Source organism: Oculina patagonica, chromosome 1 (genome assembly GCF_052425735.1).
Source record: "Oculina patagonica isolate OP01 chromosome 1, crgOcupat, whole genome shotgun sequence".
In the NCBI taxonomy this organism is placed as follows: domain Eukaryota; kingdom Metazoa; phylum Cnidaria; class Anthozoa; order Scleractinia; family Oculinidae; genus Oculina; species Oculina patagonica.
Genome location: NC_135758.1, coordinates 2,843,400 through 2,865,450, shown reverse-complemented (window position 1 = coordinate 2,865,450; position 22,051 = coordinate 2,843,400). Strand labels below are relative to the sequence as shown.

The following is a 22,051-nucleotide window of genomic DNA, read 5'->3' as shown; positions in this document are numbered from 1 at the left end:
TGACACACAAATTTTCTACGCTGATAAAGATCCCGCCAAAGTTCAAGACACAATCAATACTGATCTATACCACGTTGACAAGTGGTATACCGACAATGGTATGAAAAGAAACCATTCCAAGTACCAAGCGATTGTGATGGGTAAAACGCAGAACAAACCATTATTTCGCTGTGAAAATGCAGTTATTCCGATTGCCGAGGATTTTGATCTACTTGGTGTAACTGTGGACGACAAACTCAAGTTTGACAGGCATGTCACTAAAGTCTGTAGGAAAGTGTCTCAACAAGTTGCAGTATTAAAGCGTATGAAGAAAATGCTACCGTACGAAATAAGAAAGACAATCTATACGTCTTTTATTGCTCCGCATTTTAATTACTGCGCAGAGACATGGCACTTCTGCAGCAAAACCTCTGCAACAAAGCTAGAGAAGGTTAACGAAAGGGCCATTCGCTTTGTTTTCAAGGACAAGAACACCCCTTACAGGGACCTTCTACAAGCCCTTGGCCTGCCAACCTTGGCCGAGCAACGAGTATACAAAATTGCTAGCTCAATTTTCAAAACAATAAACGGTCCTAGCCCTCCCTGCTTGCGTGAGCTGATACAACCTAGAAACTCTTCCTACAACTTAAGAGGACAAAATATTCTCAATCTACCTAAAGTGCAAACTACCAAGCACGGACTCAAATCTTGGCGATATTTCGCCCCCAAATTATGGAATAGCCTCTCAGACACTGCCAGAACTTCAATATGCTATAAAACCTTTAGAAAGGCGTTAAATGCTGCAGATATTAGTCGTCATTTGTAATTTTTTAATTAAATAATTGTATATATTCTATAACTTTTAGCTCATTTTTAATCAGGAAATGCGTCGCACATATTTAAAGCTTTAAAGCTTTGAAGAATTTTATTCACTTTATTTTATTTTATTTTTATTTATTTTTTATTTATTTATTTTATTTTATTTTTTTTTTTTTTTCATTGTGGCTTACCTGTAAACTAGCTGGTGCGTTCCCGCAGATTTTGCTAACCATATCTGCGGGACGCATCGAAACCATAGCTAAGTGTAATGACCACATTAAACATTGTATTGTATTGTATTGTATTGTATTGAAAGTAATAGTAAATCCTTCGTTTTAATAGGGTAATTCCATAACGCCATCAGCTTTAAAATTAAAACTGTTATTTACAGAGGCCTTGTAAAAAATGAAAATATTAAGAAAGGAAAATAATAAAAATAATTGCACAACTAGCTCTTTGATTATTTCAATTCTTTCGGCGATGGTTGCCCCTAGAGATACGGGGTTTCTCTTCACTGTCTCTTCAACTTTGGTGAGGATGACATTCCAAAATAACAAATTAAACCATTGTAAAAAGTTAAAAAATTGCAACAAATTGGAAAATGTTATCCCGGGAAATCAACCACTCGAAAAAAGTTTAGTTACTTCATTGAGCGTGCACCATTCTAGCAATTTAAAACATATATACTTGGTTTTGTGATCCGCAACCACATTCACTGCAGTGTACACGCGCGTCGTTCACGTTCGTTATCATTAAGCATCGATATACAAGCGCGCGCGTACTCCTTCCACCCAGCTCTTAAAATTCGCGCACTAAGTTCATTTTGTGGAATGTGACACAAGGCAGTACCGTGCAACTCGCGTCACGACGAAATTGCGAAACAAGTTGTGTTCTTGCGTGGCTTCCTACTTTTTGCAAAGCAAGGCAACAGTGAGACTGTAATCCAATGATCTACGCTTTTTCCTGGAACGGAAAACAGTTGCAGCTTTATAAACTCGTGAAAAGAAAAAAAAATATTGAAATAATATCAATTATTACAACCTGGTTTATTTTTGTAAACCTTCAAATTATATTGCGGTCATTTGTTTTCTTTTTAATCTATTTATTCATTTAAAATAATTTAGCGTAGTTGACCATCTCATATTCTGCCTATCGCGATGTCTTATCGTATAATTTTTACACCAGCTTGTATAACAGAAGCACCTTATTAGAGTGACCTATCCCTTGAGTCACTTAAAATAGCGTGACATCTAAATTAGCGTGACCTACGATAGCGTGACTTTTCACCGGACTGTATGTAACACAAGCACCTAACAAAACGACATCATTAAAAGATCAATTGTCTCTAAAATAGCGTCACCTACAAAATCGACTTATAGAAAACTTTGTGCGAAACACAGCCATCACAAAAAGCGTGACCTAGCTAAACATCTAAATCAAGACAGCTTTTTTCCGTGCTGCATGTAACACAATCACCTAATTCAACGATACCTTTTACAGATAAACTTGTTTCTAGATTTATGAAAATTAATTTATTAATAAACATTAAAAAAATTAAAATTAATATCTAAGGTTATCAAACAATCTCTAATTAACTAATTTCAAAAATTCAAACACGCTGGTCATAAGAGCAAAAGAGCGAATCACAACTGGAGATCGAAAATTAAATTCTCCACACTAGTAATATGAGCCTTGTATTAAGATCAGTAAAAAGAATTTCCATGTTGACATGTTGTAACGGATGACTGATTAAAAAAGTCTTCGTTTGCATTAACACATTACAGGCATAATGTTTTTATATAAAAAAAATCACCAAACATGCACGAATATTTTTAACTATATCCTATCATTTTTCTATTGACAATTCCCCGAAAAATTATTTCACATTAAATATCTAGTCTAAAAATGTAACTTCTTATAGCATTAACTATCTACAAAATCTAAAAAATATGAACTTCTTGAACAGTTTCTACTGAAATTCTCTAACTACAAACGTTTCATAAACGTATGCATTATTATTGATTTCTGTCAACTAACTTAAAGTTCGATTGTTTTATATTATTTGAACTACGAACCCAGTTCCTCCAAGAAGACAGTCTTCGAGAGATTTGTATTGTTTTAAATCTTAAATCACAGCCTTTCAAAGCAGCACATGCGCTTTATCGAACTACACGCCTTTATCAGCATTCTTTGAATCCTACGGTATGTTACGAGGTAGTACCCTCCATTAATAGCACTGTCACTAGAATCATGGTCAACTAAAACGAACTAATCGCTTAAGAAATCATTCAACTAAAGAGTTAAACTCGTCGAGCTGCGTCCTGAACTTTCTAAACTCCGTGTCTCCCCAGGCCTCCCACACGACCAACTGATAACGCTCCGTGAACCGATCCTCGTTATCCGCACTTCCTCTGGTGGGCTCGAGTCGCCGAAGACAAACGACCTTGTTGGTGCCGCTGTTGACAATTTCATCCACTTGACCATTTTCGTAACCCAGAAGATTATCGCATTCAAGTTGGGCAAAGACGTGGCCTAGTGGAACATCGTTATTGGCTGAATTTACGTTCATTGTTAGTACGTCACCAATTCCTCGTCCAATCCATAACGTGCCATTCACCAACAGAAGCGATGTCACGCGGTTTATTGAGCCCGCGAGGATGCGTAGCCGCGGTCTCGATGCCCAAGGTTTGGTGGGTTGGACGGTGGGTGGTGATTTATTGCCTTCGTCTGCCTGCCGACGCTGCGATTTTCTCTTCTTTGAACTCATAAGCGAAGGGGCTCGTGAAGACGAACTGAAAGGCAATCGAAGGGAAGCCATAGAAGCACATTGCTGTGTGCTTGTGCTTTCAGGGAGAGCAGTTTGTCGCCTTGTGCCCTCAATGAAGGCTTGTCGAGTTTCCTCGCGGTCTACAAGCTCAAACTCAGCTTCATTCTCCTCGAGCTCTTTGGTATCATCAACTTCTTTAGAACTCTGGTCACTTTTCCTTCTCGATTCATCTTCACCGAGAGCTTGTTGCGTTCCGTTGCGATCGTCGGTGACATTAGCGATGGGATTGCTTTCGGTGTTTAAGGTACCACTCGTTTCCTGATGTCTTTCTTGCTCGCTTTCAACTGGTAAAATCGTAGTCGATTCATCTCTCGTTTCATCTTTGGAAGAAGTGCCTGCATTTGATTCTCTTTCCTGCTCGACAACGTTTTGATTGCTATCAAGGGGCGCCGTTCTTTCGCTGACGCTTGAAACGTTTTCGGAAGTCAAAGTCACCGAGGCAGAATCCACGTCAGTTCGTGAATCTTCGGCATGAACCCGAGCTGCGCCCGAACTAGCACTCGTGCTCGTGTTCGTTCTGTTACTTTTCGTCGTGCACGTGCTGCGAAAAGAAGAGACCCCACTGTCAACTGAAGTACCGGAGTCGGTTTCCGCTGAAAGAGAGCGAAAACGGGACAAGACGTTTTCCTCTAGCTCTTGCCCGCTGAAAAACTGTGGTTTGGATCCAGGGATGGTAACTGGTGGCGTCCTTTCTGAACTCATCAAGTCACCATCGTCAGAATTTTCAATAGAGCCGTTTCTTTGAGCTTCACGATCCAATCTTGCGGATGACTTCGCTTCACGAGGGAGCGAATCACCAGTGCGCAAAGATTCCCTTTCGTCACCCTCTTGGCTTCCTTTGAACGCCGCCATCGCTTCTTTGAGCATAGCCTCCGTGTAAGACGGGTTCAGAGTTCCCGGCGGGTCACTTATTGCTCTGTTACGCCCAGAAAAGCGTTCAGAACTCCATTTCCCTGAAGAGAAACGACGAGGCTCTTTAACGTCCGTGTTCAATGCAACACCAACGGGGATATCGACGTCGCAGTCGAAGATATTCGTGAGCTGACGATTGCTGACTTCCCATTGTAAAATCTTCGATGATCTTCGGTCCGCACTCCACACGCGCATACCATCTGTCACCATAATGCGAACATGTGTCCTTGGCGTTTGGTACACAGCAATCTCGTCAAGGACGGCCAGAGTGCTGGTATCCACTATAACGATCTTGTTACCGCACCCGACCCACAGCTCCTTGTTGTCACGTACAAGAACCATGCTCTTGGCGGGCATACCATTTTGGCCGAGGTTAACAACCTAGAAGACAGGCATGTACTGGTGAGACAAATAAAAGGAGAACTGAACGACGAGTGTTTAACAAGAACAAAATGCGAGAGAATTGACGTGTACTGGTGAGACAAAAAATGGGTCACACACTAGTATAGTAGGGAGGGTCTGTTCATTTTATGTCTTGAGGCTAGACTTGAAGAGATTTCACGAGATTTCAAACACTCTTGTTTGGGTGCTAATAATCATGCACTGTTATCGAATTTAAAACTGTTAAAGTTTTCACAAGAAGACGAGAGTTTCTTCGTTTGACATACAGACAGCGTCAATTCTCTCGCACTTTGATCTCGTTAAACACTTGTCGTTCAGTTCTCCTTTTATCCGTCCATTATGCTATCTCTTTTTGGGCTCTTCTGCTACAATTGCGCTTCAAGTCATTGCCTGTATCTGTCAGCGACTTTACATACAAAAAGAGACCAAGGCTGGAAATTTTTTTCCTGTGACTGATTCAACCACATTTCAGACAAAAATCTGATGCACCATCTTCGACAATAAAGGAAATAAGGCCCCAGTTTACCTCGTTTGTTGCTGGCAGATGCGTTGTTGTTTACAAGTAAATACATTTTGAAAGCAGCTTGGAATTGCTAAAAATGTTTATGATTTTGCGAGGAAGCCAATTTGGTTCAAACACTTACAGTTGTATATAAGTCTCCTAAACGTTTTTCGCCAGCTGAGCAGGAACATATAAAGTAGAGAAACGTGGAAACATAAACGAACCTGAAGATCAGACCACTTGTTGCTTTCTCTTGTCAAATGCTCGTCTTCTTCTTTTGTCACCAGGGTGACGTCATTGTGTGAAAACCTTCTTTCAGTGAAGGTAGTCTTCGGAGTGAACACCACCAGGGTACCATTAGCAAGAGACGCGTACACGTTTTTTACACTTGTGTCACCCTGGAATACAACAACAATAAACACAATTACAGAGGTCCAAGTTTCCAGAGACGGCTCAGTGGTACAACAGGCAGTTTGCACCGTGGTTTTTGTTAGCATAAAGAAATTTCGAGTACTGCTACTCCCCGCTGTAGCATCTAATCAGGTTACCTCCAACTTAACCCGCGGTACCCATTTGGACTAGGGCAGTCCACAAATAATTTACGCAAATTATTTAAATAAGTTATGTAACGCTAGTAAATAGGCAATCTGATGTTATTCTACTTAGTTTTATCGCAGTTCCATATTACGCTGATCTATTTTTAAGGAAAGTTTGGGGTGATGTCTAATCACGGCTTACCCCGACTAAATTAAATGGTAGCCATTCGTTGAAATAGAGCACGTTTTCCATAGAATGAATGACGCTATTCTATCGGAAAAATCGCATCTAATGAATAGCGCAGTTCGTTGTGTTAACACTTATTTACTGGATGAAGCGTTTATCTGATGGATAGCGTAATGTTATCTAGTCTTTAAAAAATCGGCTATGACTGGAGAGAGGTGCTGTAAGAGTATTAAATGTCTTGCCCAACAAAATACGGCCAACGTTCGAATCATGCTTTAGACCACCGCGCCTCCTACAAAAACTAACACGCAATTGTCTTTCATCGAACACCGCTCAAAAAACTTCACTGTTAACTAGCGGCATCACAGTAGGCTGAAAGACACGGAGTAAAAATCAAAATCTGTAAATGTTCACCTGAAGTTCTGCTGCCTCAGGAGAATCAGCATCTGAAGGCGCATATTCTGTCAACAGTGCCAGTACTGGAGCCTTGGTAACATAGGACCACAGAGTTGAGGGCAAACGCCAGGACCTGCGTCCGAACACCTCTACTGTGCACCCCTAAACAAATAAGATCCTTCACTATGTTTGCATATTAATTCTTTAGCGAAAATTGGACGCGACATCTTTCTTTGCTTTAAGACATTTTTGACCTTTCATTCAAAAGAGCGATAAGCTCTTCTCTTATTACAGGAGGATCAATAAAATTGTCAAGCACAGGTGAGGAGAATAAAGACGATGATCAATTAACTAGAGGAGTAGTGTCTTGATGAACTACTTATTTCACACAACAAATCCAAACAACTGCATCGCAAACAGGTGAAAAATTCTCCATCTTGAGACTATAAGAGTTAAAGGGACTATGTCTCGCAATTTTTGGCCATTTCGGCACTGACCAACTGGTCATAGAATTAAATGAAATATCACAATAACGGCATAAAACTGTAGAAGAACTCAAAAGAAGCACAGAAAGGCCAAAAAGGGGCATGGATGGGCAAAATTCGCGAAGATTAAAACGGATTGCGTTCTGGTAAACTTGAGAAACGTCGGCCCGACTTCTTTCAAGTTTATCTTAATTTATATGAAAGTGTCATTTACAATGCTCGAAAATCATCCTTGTCTGTTATGTGGCTGTGATTTTGCCAATAAAAGACTTTTGCTCCCAGTCAATTTGAAGACGGAGCTCTTTAATGACGAAAATAAATAAAATTACCTAAAATACCATGACATAGCCCCTTTAAGTTGATATGGGTACGTTAAAAAATGAGATTGTTGTAAAACTATTCACGAGAATCCCTTCCTCTGAACATGTGCGCGAGCAATTCAAAGTTCAGAACATATACCTTCTCAAAGTCAGGTAACAATTCAAAGTTCAGAACATATATCTTCTCTGAGTTACAATTTGTCTTACCTCCGTTCCCAGCCATGTACGATTTTCAACTCTTGTCATGCATAGTACTCTGTGCCCGGGACATTTTTGTTCGTGTGTGTAAAACACTCCTGTTTCGCTGTTTACCATGCTGTAGTATCGATTTTCTCGTTCACGACTCCACAGTAACACATACCCGGAGCTATTTTCTGCTGAGGGGCCGTCATTGCTCGGTGAAGCCATGAGGTTACCTGCAATAAAGAGCAAGCACAACTGAGCAAAGAAATTGAGAAAAAGAAAGAATAGAAACACGACTGACTGATTCAATGGTCGATTTACTTTTATTTGAATACGATAATTTCATAAGTTTACACATATTCTATACATAAAAGCCGTATTGAAACAGAAGTAAATACTGTTACACTAAAAATAAGTACAAATAATAAAATCTAGTCAACAGTTTGCTTGCGTATTGGCCAGTTATCCTTTGAAAATAGCTTTAGATTCGGACGCTTTTATGTTAGTTGGTAATAAATTCCACAGCAAGACCCTTTATAATATTCTGTTTTTGGAACGTGGTCCAGTACATTATATTCCGTATTTGTAGGTTAAAACGGTCTGTCACTGACTCTTTTTCGTTTTTTGTTAGACGTTTCGGCTAATACTTAAGCCTTCACCAGTAATGAAAGTGAATTCGTTGTTACACGCTATTTAAAAAAGAAAACGTAGCTCGAGGCTTGCATGCGTAAACAACTTCTGACTACCCATATTCGATATAGACTTGTAAGGGTTGTTCTCACACACATTCGAGAAAAAGATCACTTATAAGTAACTAGGTACAATTCGATTTACCAAGTTACTGTGTCATACATTACGCAGCGCCCGGGCCCTTTTTTCCCTCGTCGTTTCCATCAGCCGTGGTGCTTGCGTTGACTTCTGTTGTTCTGCCGAGGTGTTGTGGTCCACATTGGGCGCCTTCTGTAATAGGCTTAAGCGCCTTTGACGCCAGACAGACAGACAGACAGACAGGCAGACAGACAGACAGACAGACAGACAGACATGAACTCAATTAATTACCAGGCCCAGCAGGCGATAATCCATGAATCGTTGTAACTTTCTCCAGAAGGCCTTCGTTAGTGGCAGGCACTAGTCGACACTGACATAAGAAGGACGGTTCCTCCATCTGCTGCAAAATCTCACTGGCAGGAGGACGCTTCTCCGGTAACTGATGCCAGCATGATCTGCAAGGAATGAGAGTGATGAAGCAACTTATACATCGGCAAAAAAAATATCTGTATTGTAACAATGTAACCATTCCATGTCGATATATCTTACTACCTTGATGAGACTACAATGTTAGTGGGAAGGGGTGAGGGGGTCTGAACTTTCCGATTCCCTCCCCTTTTAGGTTAAGACGGTGTCCGCCCCTTATATTCTGCCTCTTTGTTCTTTATTGCAAAATATTACGCAATGTTGCATTTTTTTATTTTTTTTTCCCGGTTCCCGCCACCGAGGGGAATCCCGCTTCCCGCCCTCTCTTCTTCCTCTTCAGTCAGTCAGTCAGTCAGTCAGTCAGTCAGTCAGTCAGTCAGTCAGTCAGTCAGTCATTTCAAAAAACAAAAAAAAAATATTTACTTTACGTCCGTCCGTCCGTCCGTCCGTCAGTCAGTCAGTCAGTCAGTCAGTCAGTCAGTCAGTCAGTCAGTCAGTCAGTCAGTCAGTCAGTTAGTCAGTCAATCAATCAATCAACTTTTATAAACGAGGGTGACGGCAATTAGATTAACTGACAGCAAGATGTTATCATCTCGTCACCCTTTTTACTCCCAGGTCCCCACCCCTACAAGTAACAAAGTCAAGTGTAATGAGCCTCTTGCCTCATGAGTCCTTCCAGGCGTGGTATCTGCGTGTCTAAATCGCAGGATTCAAGCGAGGGTCGTACTCCCCGACGAATAGCCTTCTTGATGTCAATAATGTTGCGATATTCGCGAAAAGGACGACAGCCAGTTAAAAGCTCGAACACAAAGATTGCAAAGGAGAAAATATCCACCTGTGACAGGAAATAATACGAAAAAAAAAAACGAGTTAGAACTACTACACATTAAACACAGAAGCAGTATTTTTTTTTTCTATACATTGGTTAGAATTTGAATATTAAGTAATAGACATTATTAGATGGTCTAAAATAACGAGCTTCGAAAAAAAAAAACCCCGCAACTTAAATCATCAGTTTGAATTGGAAACGGAACGATCACTATATCACACTTTATCTTGCCTACAAGGAAAACTAGCTCTCGATAGCTCAGTTGCCTAGTCCGTGTACAGCCGCCCCGCTCCGTAAAAAGTCGCAAAACGAGTGCTAACAAAGAGCAAAGAGAATAACTTGACAGTAAACTAGAACACTCTTCTATCATCAGAATAATTTGATCCAAAACATGTTTACCATCTGTTTGTGGCTTGAAAAATGTTCTTACACTTTCTGTTGAGATTTGATCTCACAATGGCTGTATCAACTACCAACAATTAGACGCGAACATTTTACGGCTACAAAATTTCAAACTGAACCGCAGCCTTTAAAACTTGCAGGTTGTTTTCGCAGGGCGGCGAAAATCCACACACACTTTTTAAGCCTGGGCTAAACGAGGCCGAGAGTCGCTCTCGTCTGGCCTGAAACTGTCATGCACTCTCATCGACTCTCGTGCGCTCTCGTCGACTTTGTGCGCGTTCAAATTTTTCATGAGAGTCGACGAGAGTTTTCTCTCGTTTGGCCCGGATTGGTGATAGCCGATAAGAGTTAACGGAAACCCTCATGAGAGTCAACTCTCATTAACTCCCATCCTCGTTTGGGCTGGGCTTTAGACATGACTGGAGTCCTCATGTAAAGATAACGCAACGTTTCATCAACACGACACCTCTATCCTGCAATTCACCCACTCCGTTACCTTTTCATCATATCCAACCCCGGTGCGAATCTCCGGTGCTTGATACCCGGGCGTCCCCTCCTCTCCGGCAACCCCCTGGGGTGTAGCGAAACACGAGATGCCGTAGTCTGAAAGTTTGACGTTGAGTAAACTGGATTCGTCCAAAGACCACACCAAGACATTGTCGGCTTTGAGATCCCTATAAATGATGTCACAGTCGTGCAAATACCAGATAGCGCTCGCCACCTAGGACAATACAAGCCGTAAATAATACAATGATCTTCCATTGCAAGTTCTTCTCACATGACTTTCGCTACAGTGAAAACCCGCAAGTAAGAACCTAATTATTTCGAAGGTTAGCATAAACAGGTTCTTACATAAAAGGCAGTTAAGGCAAATTTAGGCTATTTAGCTTCTTAATAGGTTCTTATTTCCTTAGGGTAAATTTACCTTGCGGACGCTATAAAACTTAATAAGACATTGTAGCTAATCCTTGTATAAACATCCATACCAAAAAAAAAAAATACGTAAAATTGAAGCACTAATCATTTAGAACAAAACATTAAATACATGTACAGTAATGCCTCGTCCAAACATATTTTCCCCAAAGTAAACATTTTTAAATTTAAGAAAATAAGAACCTGTTTCCAAATTTTAGGCTAAGTAGGTTCTAATAAAAATGGTATCTAATTTGAAAATTTTAGCCTAACAGGTTATTAAATGTTAGCTCCTTACTCGCGGGTTTTTACTATTTTTCATTAGTATATCTATTTTGCGAGAGCTAAGGGTGCGTTTCTTTTGGAACCCTTGCCCGGAGTGGATTCATCGGTTCCTTTGATGCACCATGATCCAAATGATCGTAGATCATTGATCCTAATCCGGATCGTCCCAAAGGAACGCGCCCTTAGTTGCACCTTTCTGATGAGGCACATTAAGGTCCAAACAGTTTAAGCAGTTGCGCGCGACTGCTAGTTGCTCGGGCATTTGTACTTTTTGTTTTTTTTTTCAGCGTCAAAAGGCTAACGACTACACAGGTATAGCAACCTGTCTGGTTTTTAATGCTGCCGGAACATCGTACCGCAGCAACATCGTCCATTTATGTTTTCTGTTCAAACCTTGCATGGGTTACGTAAGCTTTTTCTCACAAATTTAAAACTTCTTGATCGTAAAAGAAATACAGTAACCACAACGGAACACACCAAACAATCCTACAGACACCAGCCAGAGAGGGCATCAGTTTTTCGGCTCTTGTCGCAGCCGTCGTGAAATTACAGCCATAATATCATAGGTGACAAATTTTTCCTTAATTTTAGCGCAAAATTTCAACATTAATTTATAATTTCACATGTGAAATTATAAAATTGCCATGGCAACGTAGTTAGCGGCAAGATGGCGTCCGGAATAAAAGACGTTTTAAGGCTTAAACTTTGTACATTTTCGCTTGAATTTTATCTTAGCCAGCTAGCCTTGGCCATGTACTAAAACTTTTGATGATATTTTATATTTCAAAACGTCAAAACGACTTCAAGACTTAAGACAATCACATAAATGGCATCGAGCGGATTTTTGAGCGTTTTACACGGGCGCCACTTTCAGTTCATTCAAGACGAACTATGGTCATAATGTGAGAAATAATTGACAGTTGAATTATCTTTGAAACTTTTTGTCAACGGCAAAAAGGAATCTCTGAAAGGTTTTATTCAAAGACTAAAAAACCTTGCGAACTTAAGCAAAATGTATGCTTTCAACTTTTCAAAGCTCAGAGTTCGCGATGCAATGTACCAGTCAAAAACATCTAAGATTGCAAACGTAATTTGTCACCTATGATATTAAAATGTAAACAAATGGTATACTCGTGAAATTAGAAAATAATTTCACTTGCATTTTGTCAAAATTTAATAATTTCCCTCGCCTAAAGGCTCGGGAAATTATAAGAATTTTGACAAAACGCGCGTGAAATTATTTCCTAATTTCACTCGTCACCATTTGATTACCCCTACAAATACGTATGTGTTCGCAGACTACAGGGCAGTAACCACGTAGATAGTTCCCTTGCAAATAGTTCTCCTGTAAAAAAGTCAGCCCTTTAGATATTTCCCCCTTTAAAGCTCTCTTCTAGAAATTCACCTGAAATGCGATCTTGTAAGACAGTTGGCGCCCAAGAATGGACTCTCTTGCCTGGTCTCTGGACACTCGGCTGCCTTCTTTCTCTTGTGCCTCGCGTTTTGACGAAAGCTCATCAAGGACAGAGGCTAAGCTGCCATATGGGGCGAGTTCTAACACAAAGCACAGAGGGTGAAGGGAGACAGCAAGAAGTCGCACCACACTTGGGTGGTTAAGACGGCATAGGACAGCGACCTAAACACACCAAACAGCCAACAAAAACAAATCAATAATGTGACAAATTATGGGGCGAAATAAGCATAATTCGAGTCATTACATGAGGAGCTAATCAATCGATCAATCAATAAATCAATCAATCAATTAATCAATCAATCAATCAATCAATCAATCAATCAATCAATCAATCAATCAATCAATCAATCAATCGACTTTGTCTAACGCGGTTACATACGACAGTCTTGCGACTTACAAACCTGTGCCCCAAGGATTCCCAATCGAATTGGAATTCAGAAGTGTTGGTTTTTGGGAAGGGAAGAAAACTGGAGAACCAGGAAAAAAACCTCAGAGCATGGACAAAAACCAACAACAAACTCAATCCACATATGACGCCGGGTCCTGGATTCGGCTTGGGCCACATTGGTGGGAGGCAAGTGCTCTCACCACTGAACCATCCCTGCTTCCCCTTACCACGCCACTTAGCAGATGTGATGGACTAGCATCCCATCCTGATGTAAACGGAGTTTTCTATCGAACGGTAATCCAACCAAAATGGAAAAACAATTTTCATCTATCTCGTTCATGTTTGACCTCCTCCTGGTTATGTAACGTCACATTGATAACTTGTCCTACTACACAGGGGGAGGGGGGGGGGGGGGGGGCTTGAGGGAAGTAGCACTCCTGCCTGCTTAATGCTACCAAATCGGTATAATTTCCGGCGGTTTGGGTCGCTTTGGCCAATGCACCGACTATAAACTCACGTTTTTAGTACGCAAAACTATCTTCGGCGTTGATTCCGTCAATTATTTACGCTGTTGAGTTACCTCAAAACGGTTCTAATACCACACACTCACTCTAAGATTGAGTTTGACGCTAATTCTAACCTCTTGACGTAAATCCCAGAATGCTTTGACAACCTTGGTCTTCTCCAGTTCCTCCTCCATATCATCCTCTGAGAGCGTAGAGAAAACATCTGATCTGCGCATGCTCGAGCCCTCGCTTTGATGCGCTCTTTGATAGAAAGAGCCTCCTAAGGTCCTGGATCCAGGCGAAGGCCCAGTATTCCCCAGTCCGCTATCCAGGAGAGAACTGAAAATGAGTGGAAAAAAGAGACAGACTAAATGGTCCTCATAATGCTACGCGTTTCGACTTGTTTTGAAACTGATTTGTACAGTGAACGAACTTGCGTTTTTCCGAAAATCTGGAGGACCCTGGTTCACATTCTGCATCCTAGCACGAACTAAATTTGATCTCAGTAGTGCCTCCCAGCAGTTGGAATTCCTAACAAGTTTATTTCGGATTAACAATATTTTTTTGTTGATATACAGCGTCCATATCACAGTCGAAGACCTCTTAACGGACACTCTCGTAAGCGGACAGCTCTACTTACGGCAGCCTTGTTTGAAACCCCGTTTTAACTCCCATACAAACTCTGTAATTTTACATTCTCGCAAGCGGACATTCCCGTAAGCGGCCGCGGACACTTTCAGAGTTTACGACTTAGACTTTTTCTTTGTTTTTAAGCTCCCGTAAGCGGACAACCCCCCCCCCCCCCCCCAAAAAAAAAAAAAAAAAATTCCTATTAACAACCTCTGTATCTTGTTTTTTATCAATCAATTTCACATCGCCGTTCGTCACAATGATTTTACAGTAATTACAGTACCATATTTCAGTGTTCGTTTTGTCGACATCCACGTCCGGTTACATTTCGAAACACCCTTACATGCATATTAGCATAATGTTAGCTGGGCAAGCTCCCGTAAGCGGCCATCTCTCCCCTACACCTCTAGTGGCCGCTTACGAGAACCATTCTCGTAAGCGGCCAGCTCCAGCTGCGGACACTTTTTTTGCGTCCCGAGGGTGTCCGCTTACGAGAGCTTCGACTGTAGCACAAAAACGCTCAATCAACCAACACTTTAACGGCCATTTATTTATTTGAAGAGAAAATGCGTACGAAGCTAACGGTTGCCCTGTATAATAATTTATCCTCACTGCATACCCCATCACCACATCACGGTACAGGCGCGTAGCTGAGGTTTTTGGAAGGGTGTTCGTATTGACAGGAATATTTATTTGGGGGTTATTAAATACGAGCGCCGAAGGCGCGAGCCTCTATGGGGGTCTGGGGGCATGTCCCCCCAGAATCATTTGAAATGTAGAGGCCCGGAAATGCTATTTTCAGCATTGTGCACGTCAATATTTCAAACTCGATGGAGTTCAAAATAACAGGTATTTTTAGTCATAACAACAAAATTTCCGGCATTTTGTTAACTTGATACATTCATACATAAATACCGGCTTAGTACACTACATCTTAGGGTTAATGCTTAAGCCCCACTCCCTAGCCTCCCACGCAGTCCTTCTTAGGGGCGATCAACACGATCGCCCCTAAGAACGACTGCGTGGGAGGCTATCCACCCCCCGGCTCTACCTTCAATGTACTAAAAGAAGCGTCAAAGCGTCAATATGCACTAAATATGGACGTATCACCTGGGTCCCCCGAAATTGAGAGCCAGTGAGGAGAGCCCATTCTCCTAACAATTTAATACTTTCCCGATACTTTTAGCGTTTTCTTTAAAAGCTGCAACACTCAAAGTTTGTTTTCCATTCCCCCACTATTTGCTAAAAGCTGAAAATCAACAGTTTGTGTTTTCAGTCCTCTATTATTGACCTCCAAAGGGGGTTCGTTCGAACCCCTCGAACCCCCCTCCTACGCGCCTGCCGGTAGACTAAGTTATGGGTGAAGTCCGCGACTACTGTGGCGTTTAGGGTATACAGCGGGCAACAAGGGTAGCACTGTCAACCGGCACCAGGGGAGGAGGGTGGGACGACACAATCTTCCTCCACCGAAAAGCCGGCAAAAATGCCAGTTATCGAGGCAAAAACCAGGAATTTAAGCCAGGAGGCCGCAAAGCATCATACACGCCGAGCCCCGAGGCATGAATGCACGCTGTATTTTGAAAGGTTTAAATCAAATTCCGTGATGCGCTTATTATGTACCTTATTCTTACTAATTTTCGCGCGTAGCGAAAATTCCGGAGCCAAATTTGGCGAGTGTTAATTTTCGTGATTGCAAGAAAAAATAGAGCAAAGTGTATTTAAATTCTCGATTTTGTCAGTGGGTTATGGATTAGTCGTCAAAGACTAAGGAACTACGGGAAAAATACAAAGGTCTGGCTCAATGGAACTACAAGGAGCCGGCACACGGAAACTTTGGTGACTGTACTAAAGAGGTTTTTGCCGATTTACAAGCTGAAGAAAACAGTAATCAGAGGAAGGGTGCTAGTCCAAAACAAGACGGAAATATATTTTCAAGGGTAGATATTTGCATTTCCAAACATTTAAAATTTTTAATGTTTTGATATATTATATGGTATAAATTTTCGCGTTTTTAAATTTAGCGCAGTGATTTCTTTGCGCGTATTAAATTTCGCGATTATTTTGAAATGGCGAAAATCGGGAAAATTAGTACTCGCGAAATTTAGTAAGAATAAGAGATACAGTGAGAATAGGGGACAAAGTGGTACAAAAAGTCTCAGTAATTACCCAGCTTGCGTCGTGGAGTGAAACGTTTTGACAGCCACAGCCTCGTCCCTGTATGTCCCACGATACACCTCGCCCGAGCCCCCGCCGCCGATCCTCTGGGATTCCCGCGCTTCAAACTTGAACTGGCTTGGGTCCGCTAACAAATGTCGCGGCAAGTCGGCCATAAGCAGGTCTGGGATGAGATGGTGCAGCGACACCACTCTATCAGGGTGGTAGGGACAGGCGATTGTTGAAAAACTCAGCGCGGTCGCTGCGCAGGTCGGGAGCGTGAAGTTGTACGGTCGTGGAGGGTGTGCGACGTTGAAATTTGGGATATACTCCATGGAAACGGAGCGCTTCATTGATTGACGTTGCGTCATTAAGTTGGAGCAAAGTGGACATGGGATTAAGCGGCGGACTAATGGCAGCCCGTACATGTCAGTCTCGTCTAGACCTGATTCAAAACAGGAGCGTTAGTACTGCTCTTTGCATCGGCAGATGTTTAACTTACAGGAATCACGATGGATTCCACTTGCAGAAAATCAACTTCTGTAATTTATAGTTCACCACTCAGTTTTCTCCGATTCTGATTGGTTTAAATTGATCACGCGACGCGATAGTGTTCATCTGCGGAGCGGCACTGTCAGCCCATAGTCCCCGTCCAAGGACAATACCTGGATGGATAGTACTCGTCCATGAGAATTTTTTGTAAACAAGCGGGCATACAGACAAAAAAAACAAATTCACTACATTAAGTGGGTTTCTTGTTTGGTTTGTTTCGTGTTAAATTTCGGCTTTCAAATCTTTCATCCAGAAAAGTAAAAAGCTAATTGAGAATGCTCATTTTTGAATGAGCGCGCGGAAAAAATGTAGTGGTGAACAATAAAAACAATAGAGTGTCTTTGTCTCGGAACGATCGGTCTGATAGTTGCCCACGCTTTGAGGGCTAATATTTGTTTTAAGAAAATCAAAATTCCGCGAGGCAACTATCAGCCGATAGTTCCTCGACAAAAACACTCTATTGTTTAAGTAGCGGGACGTAATACGCAGCAAATCAGTGACTAGCTGAATCAAATATAGTTCCAGTCAATAAGTTTAAATATTTACCTGGATACCATTCGGAGATGAGAGCGTCAACTTGGTCGACAATAAATCCAAGAGCAGCAAAGTCGCGTTGCTCTGACCAAACAGTGATGGCAATGCCGTTGATTTCTTGAAACGCAGCCTTCCCTTGATTCACGGGAATCTAAGAGAAAGAAATTACCTAGGATAAATTACCTTCACACATGTAAAACATTTTGAACATAAAATCGAGAGAAAAGAGTTATAATTCTCAATGCAATAATGAACAAGCGTGTACTGTCAGTTAACGGCATTTTTTACGCTTATGAGGATATAGAAGTCTTTAAACGTCCGAGAATGTTATCGTTTTTGGCGCATCACCAATACTGTTGTTAAACTTTTTTTCAAACCACCTATGTAACGCTTGAACTTCGCGAGAACTTTGCGTGACTCAATGTGCTCACCAATCAGTGTAACGCAACACGAGTAACGCAAAACATCAAACCAAACAACGTACCAACTCATGGTAAGATTCCACCTGGAAGTGCCCTCCTTCGTACACGACCCCAATCCCCTCGCGCCAAAACACTAAGGAGTAACTCTCTTCCTTTATATGTTCAACGGCGCGCCATCTTTGAACCGATACCATAAGCCTGGTAATGAGTCGGCTCCAGAACCCGCTCGGCGTGTAGGCCATCTGATAGTTCCTACGCACTGTACTGATACTTCTGTTATCGACTGGGCTGCGACGGCTGCTGGACATTTTAGCCTGTTTATAAAGATGTCAAAAGTAACAAGTAGTATATAAGTTCATTTCGATAAAACCTGTTAACAACTGCTATAGAAATTCATGCAACTTAAAGAAATGAAAGTTAGCAGCTTGTGTCTCGGGAAATAAAACAAATCTAGACCAATAAATGAATTTTGCCCCAACAAAACCACTAGCTTCGGTGGACGGCACACCTACAAACCATTGGCCCAATTTTTTCAAGATTTTTTTTTTTTTTTTGTAAAACCTGTTAAAATGTTAAAAGAGGTTAAAATTGTAACACTCTCATAGGTTTACCTTAAAAGACTATCCGGCATCAAGTTCAAAAACCTTTCCACTAGACAGCCCAACGACTTTCATATGAGGGCCTTTCTAGATGAGGTGGAATGTTTCCTTAGAGTTTGAATACATGCAAGGTGAAATCGGCTTAACAAAATTAGCTAAAATTTGACAGAAATGCCAGTCGTTATAAATATCGAGCAGCTCTGTCTGAGCAGAGAACAGTAGGCCGCTTTAAACTGTGGATAAGGGAGGTTTAGTTACATTTTTTCTCTCTTTCTTCTCAGTGTTAAGCTTAAACTTCACATGACTTCTCTGGGAAGAGAAAGGCTGAAGTTCAGGCTTTCCCGCTAATTTTACTCTATTTTTTTTTTCTTTCTCGCAATATTTCAAGCTGCATCAAAGGAACACTATCACGGGGACTTAACTGCTTTTCGGTAAAAAGTAGTAAAAGTGGTTTTCTCGTACATGAAAGGCACCCAGTACATCAAGATGAAGATATAAAGTAAATTGTTGTTGAAGGAAGAAGGGAGCCATATTATGTTTTAGGTGTTTTTCCAGTCCACAAGGGCAGAACTTGAAAAAAAAAATCAGCCTGACTTTTTCAAGTTGAGATCTAAAGTTCTTGATGACATCAGAATAATATCACTTGTTTATAGCTTCAGTTCACTGGCATAGTAATTTTTTAGCAAAAGTGGACCACTATTCGTAGGTTTCCATATGTCTTTAAGAGTTTTTGTAGTGAAGCTGGTGACAGTGTCGCCTTAAACTATTCTGACCTCTAACCATACCTTTTCATCGGACTTTCTTCTCTTGGCGATCATCTTTTGAAGCTGATGAAGTTGCATTCCAGGTTTCTCTTTTGGCAACATGGAGGGAACTAAAAGCTGCTCGTCGTTCAGGGACAGAGCGATCTCGAAACGCTCCATTAGTTGAAGATACTGAAACATTTCAACAATCAATCATTCATTTAAAACGTCAGCTAAACAATCAATCAAACAATCAATCAATCAATCAAGTAATCAACCAATCAACCAATCAAACAACCATGTCTGTCTATCTGTCTGTCTGTCTGTCTGTCTGTCTGTCTCTGTCTGTCTTTCTGTCTGTCTGTCCGTCTGTTGATTACGCAATCAATCAATCAGTCAGCAAGCCAGCCGGCCGGTCGGTCGGTCGGTCGGTCGGTCAGTCTATCTGCCACCCTCCGGGTCCGCCGTGCAAACCTACCACCTGACCGATTTACCAGTTAACCTTATTGATCAAAATTTAGTTTTAAAACTTCAATCACGTTTAGGAGGACGCTGTCACAAGTTACGTGACGTACAGAAAAGCTGTACAGTTTCGTAATACCAGGGCTCAAAATAATTTTTGGATACTGACCGGTCATGTTGACTGGCCAAATCAATTTTTGCTCGGTCATGTCTCGTTTTTGACTGGTCAAAATATTGAGTATTTACTTTGAAACAATAGCCTATTCTGCCGAAAAATTCACCTCATAAGCTAAAACACTCGTTGTTAAAGAGTATAAGACTTAAGCTTAAATGTTTTGATCGCTAAAAATGTCATTTTATTATGTTCGCTTTTTGAATTTCCATTTCTTCTGCGTTCTACTCTACATAAAATAAAATGCTCAGTAGCCATAATGTTATGTTACTCTGCATAGTTTTACATTAGTTAACGACTTACGGGTGGAGGCGTACTTTCTAAAGGTGCATATAGTTTTTTAAATCCACTAATGAGTGCTATTTTTCTCGGCCCGCCTGACAATTGAAACTGTAATTGCGTACGCGTGTTACTGAATAGCAGACGTTGATTGATGCCAAGTTCACTGTTGTCTGTTTAACGTATTTACAGACGTGGGTGTTTCCTGTTTTAAAATTCGCAGAGCGTGACCGTCTCATCTGTATTCTACAAATTTGTGACTGCAAGCTGCTATGATATTTTATGATTTTACTGTAAACTTTCAAGAAATACTGCAAATAATTAATAAGCCGTGTACGTGACCGGTCAAAATGACCGCCGAACCAGAATTTTGTCCGGACAAATCGTCATTTTGGCCGGACATTGTCCGTTGACCGGCCGTTATTTTGAGCCCTGGTAATACTATACATCAAATTACACAATGTAGATGAAATTGGTTATGACTAAAGAATCGATCCGCGAGTTTAGATCATTTAGCCTTGCCAATAAGATAAACGTTAAAAAGAAAAAAGAAAAAAAAATTGACGGCAAACCTTACCTGTGGGATAAAGTCCTCTGGAAACTTTGGATCTCTCAACACCAGCTCTAGATCCTTCTTCTTCATAACACCGTTTACAATGAAGGGATTTCTCTCTCGGATTGTGACTAGAGTTGCAATCAGATCACAAACCCACGCGGGGTCGATAAAGTATAGGTGGTTCAACCCGCGGAGTTGGTCATTGTAGTGGAGTAGAATGCCATTCTCATGCAAGAACCTGGTAGCTAGAGAGGATGGTAGCGTATTAGATAAAGCACTTTTTCTTTGTACAGTATATTGGGTTTGCTGAGGTTTTTGATAACTTTTTGGGCACCCATGGGTAGGACCACGGCTAACAGAATACCGGAAGTGGATAGCGCATGAAAAATTAAACAATACCGTCAATCCTCAGGCAAATGCTTTTAAGTGTGAGATTTATGACAATTTGAATGTTTGTTAAATGACGACGATTCGTGTGGAAAAATAGTTGCTGAAACGTAGGGCTTTGAGCTCTGATATTTGTTGATACAGGGCTTACTGGCTAGCTTATTTATTACTATTATATTTATTCATAAGTAAACTTTAATTGGCTTTCTTGAGAAGCAATTTGTTGAATGGATGGCATTCTGGGTCAAAATAAAATTTAGTTCAGTTAGCAAACGATTTTTCAAAAAGTGGAGACACATTTCGGATCCTCGTAGGATGGCAAAAACGATTAAATATTTAGAAATTAACCGTTTTGCTACTAACGTTGGAGGGAAAACCCTAAATTCTCGTTAAACTACGAACGATTTTCAGAATTTCAGTCCAGAAAAAAAAGCAGGAGCAGCCAAACGTTGCCACGTCAGCCTCGTCTCGTTTCCAAAGAACAAGGACACGAAGTTGTGGTCATGTGAGGTTGACGTCATCAAGCTCAAACACACTTACCTAAGGTCAGCTCCTCAGTGTCCAAGATGTCATTCTGAGGGCTGGACTTGGCGAGTTGCAAGATTTCATCTTCCAAGAGTATCGGTGGTTCGCCAGTGGATCGTCGTCGCTCGGCTTCTTGTATCACAGCCTGCTGAAGGTCTGTGTAGCTTTGTGGTACCTGTCAAAGAATTGTTGATAAAAAATCATTTCACCTCATTTTAAAACATTTTATAAAATGTCCGAGAAATTGCGCGCGCTATGCTTGGTCTGTTCGACTTCATTATATAATAACTTAACAATGCGCTCGGGTGCGTTTTTTATTTCTTTAGTAACAGCATGATTCGCTTATAAAAGAGACTGGGGTTCACCATTTTAATAGGCGCTTCTGTGACATACAAAATGAGTGAAGCTTCAACTACAGTTGCTAGAGTTCAAAATAACAGATAAGTTTTGCTGCTAAGTTCAAGATGGTAGCTCCACCATCGAAAATGGCTATTTACG

General features: G+C 41.1%; 1 protein-coding gene across 3 annotated transcripts in view; it reads right to left on the bottom strand.

The window, feature by feature from the left end:
- Nucleotides 1–1,838: 1,838 nt before the first annotated feature.
- Nucleotides 1,839–22,051, bottom strand: part of LOC144649000 (leucine-rich repeat serine/threonine-protein kinase 1-like) — a 51,667-nt gene continuing 31,454 nt past the window's right edge. For 2 of the 3 annotated variants that reach the window (XM_078508610.1, XM_078508484.1), the window contains 15 exons: nucleotides 21,569–21,728; nucleotides 20,663–20,886; nucleotides 19,215–19,364; nucleotides 17,893–18,144; nucleotides 17,421–17,559; nucleotides 16,335–16,767; nucleotides 13,673–13,877; nucleotides 12,576–12,806; nucleotides 10,470–10,694; nucleotides 9,405–9,577; nucleotides 8,608–8,771; nucleotides 7,573–7,781; nucleotides 6,579–6,722; nucleotides 5,666–5,839; nucleotides 1,839–4,918 (listed from right to left, as the gene is read on the bottom strand). In XM_078508610.1, coding sequence (XP_078364736.1) covers nucleotides 3,083–4,918; nucleotides 5,666–5,839; nucleotides 6,579–6,722; nucleotides 7,573–7,781; nucleotides 8,608–8,771; nucleotides 9,405–9,577; nucleotides 10,470–10,694; nucleotides 12,576–12,806; nucleotides 13,673–13,877; nucleotides 16,335–16,767; nucleotides 17,421–17,559; nucleotides 17,893–18,144; nucleotides 19,215–19,364; nucleotides 20,663–20,886; nucleotides 21,569–21,728 — 4,719 coding nt within the window. In that variant the 3' untranslated portion in view covers nucleotides 1,839–3,082. The remainder of the gene's footprint in view (nucleotides 4,919–5,665; nucleotides 5,840–6,578; nucleotides 6,723–7,572; nucleotides 7,782–8,607; nucleotides 8,772–9,404; nucleotides 9,578–10,469; nucleotides 10,695–12,575; nucleotides 12,807–13,672; nucleotides 13,878–16,334; nucleotides 16,768–17,420; nucleotides 17,560–17,892; nucleotides 18,145–19,214; nucleotides 19,365–20,662; nucleotides 20,887–21,568; nucleotides 21,729–22,051) is intronic. The other variant, XM_078508555.1, reaches the window with a different exon arrangement.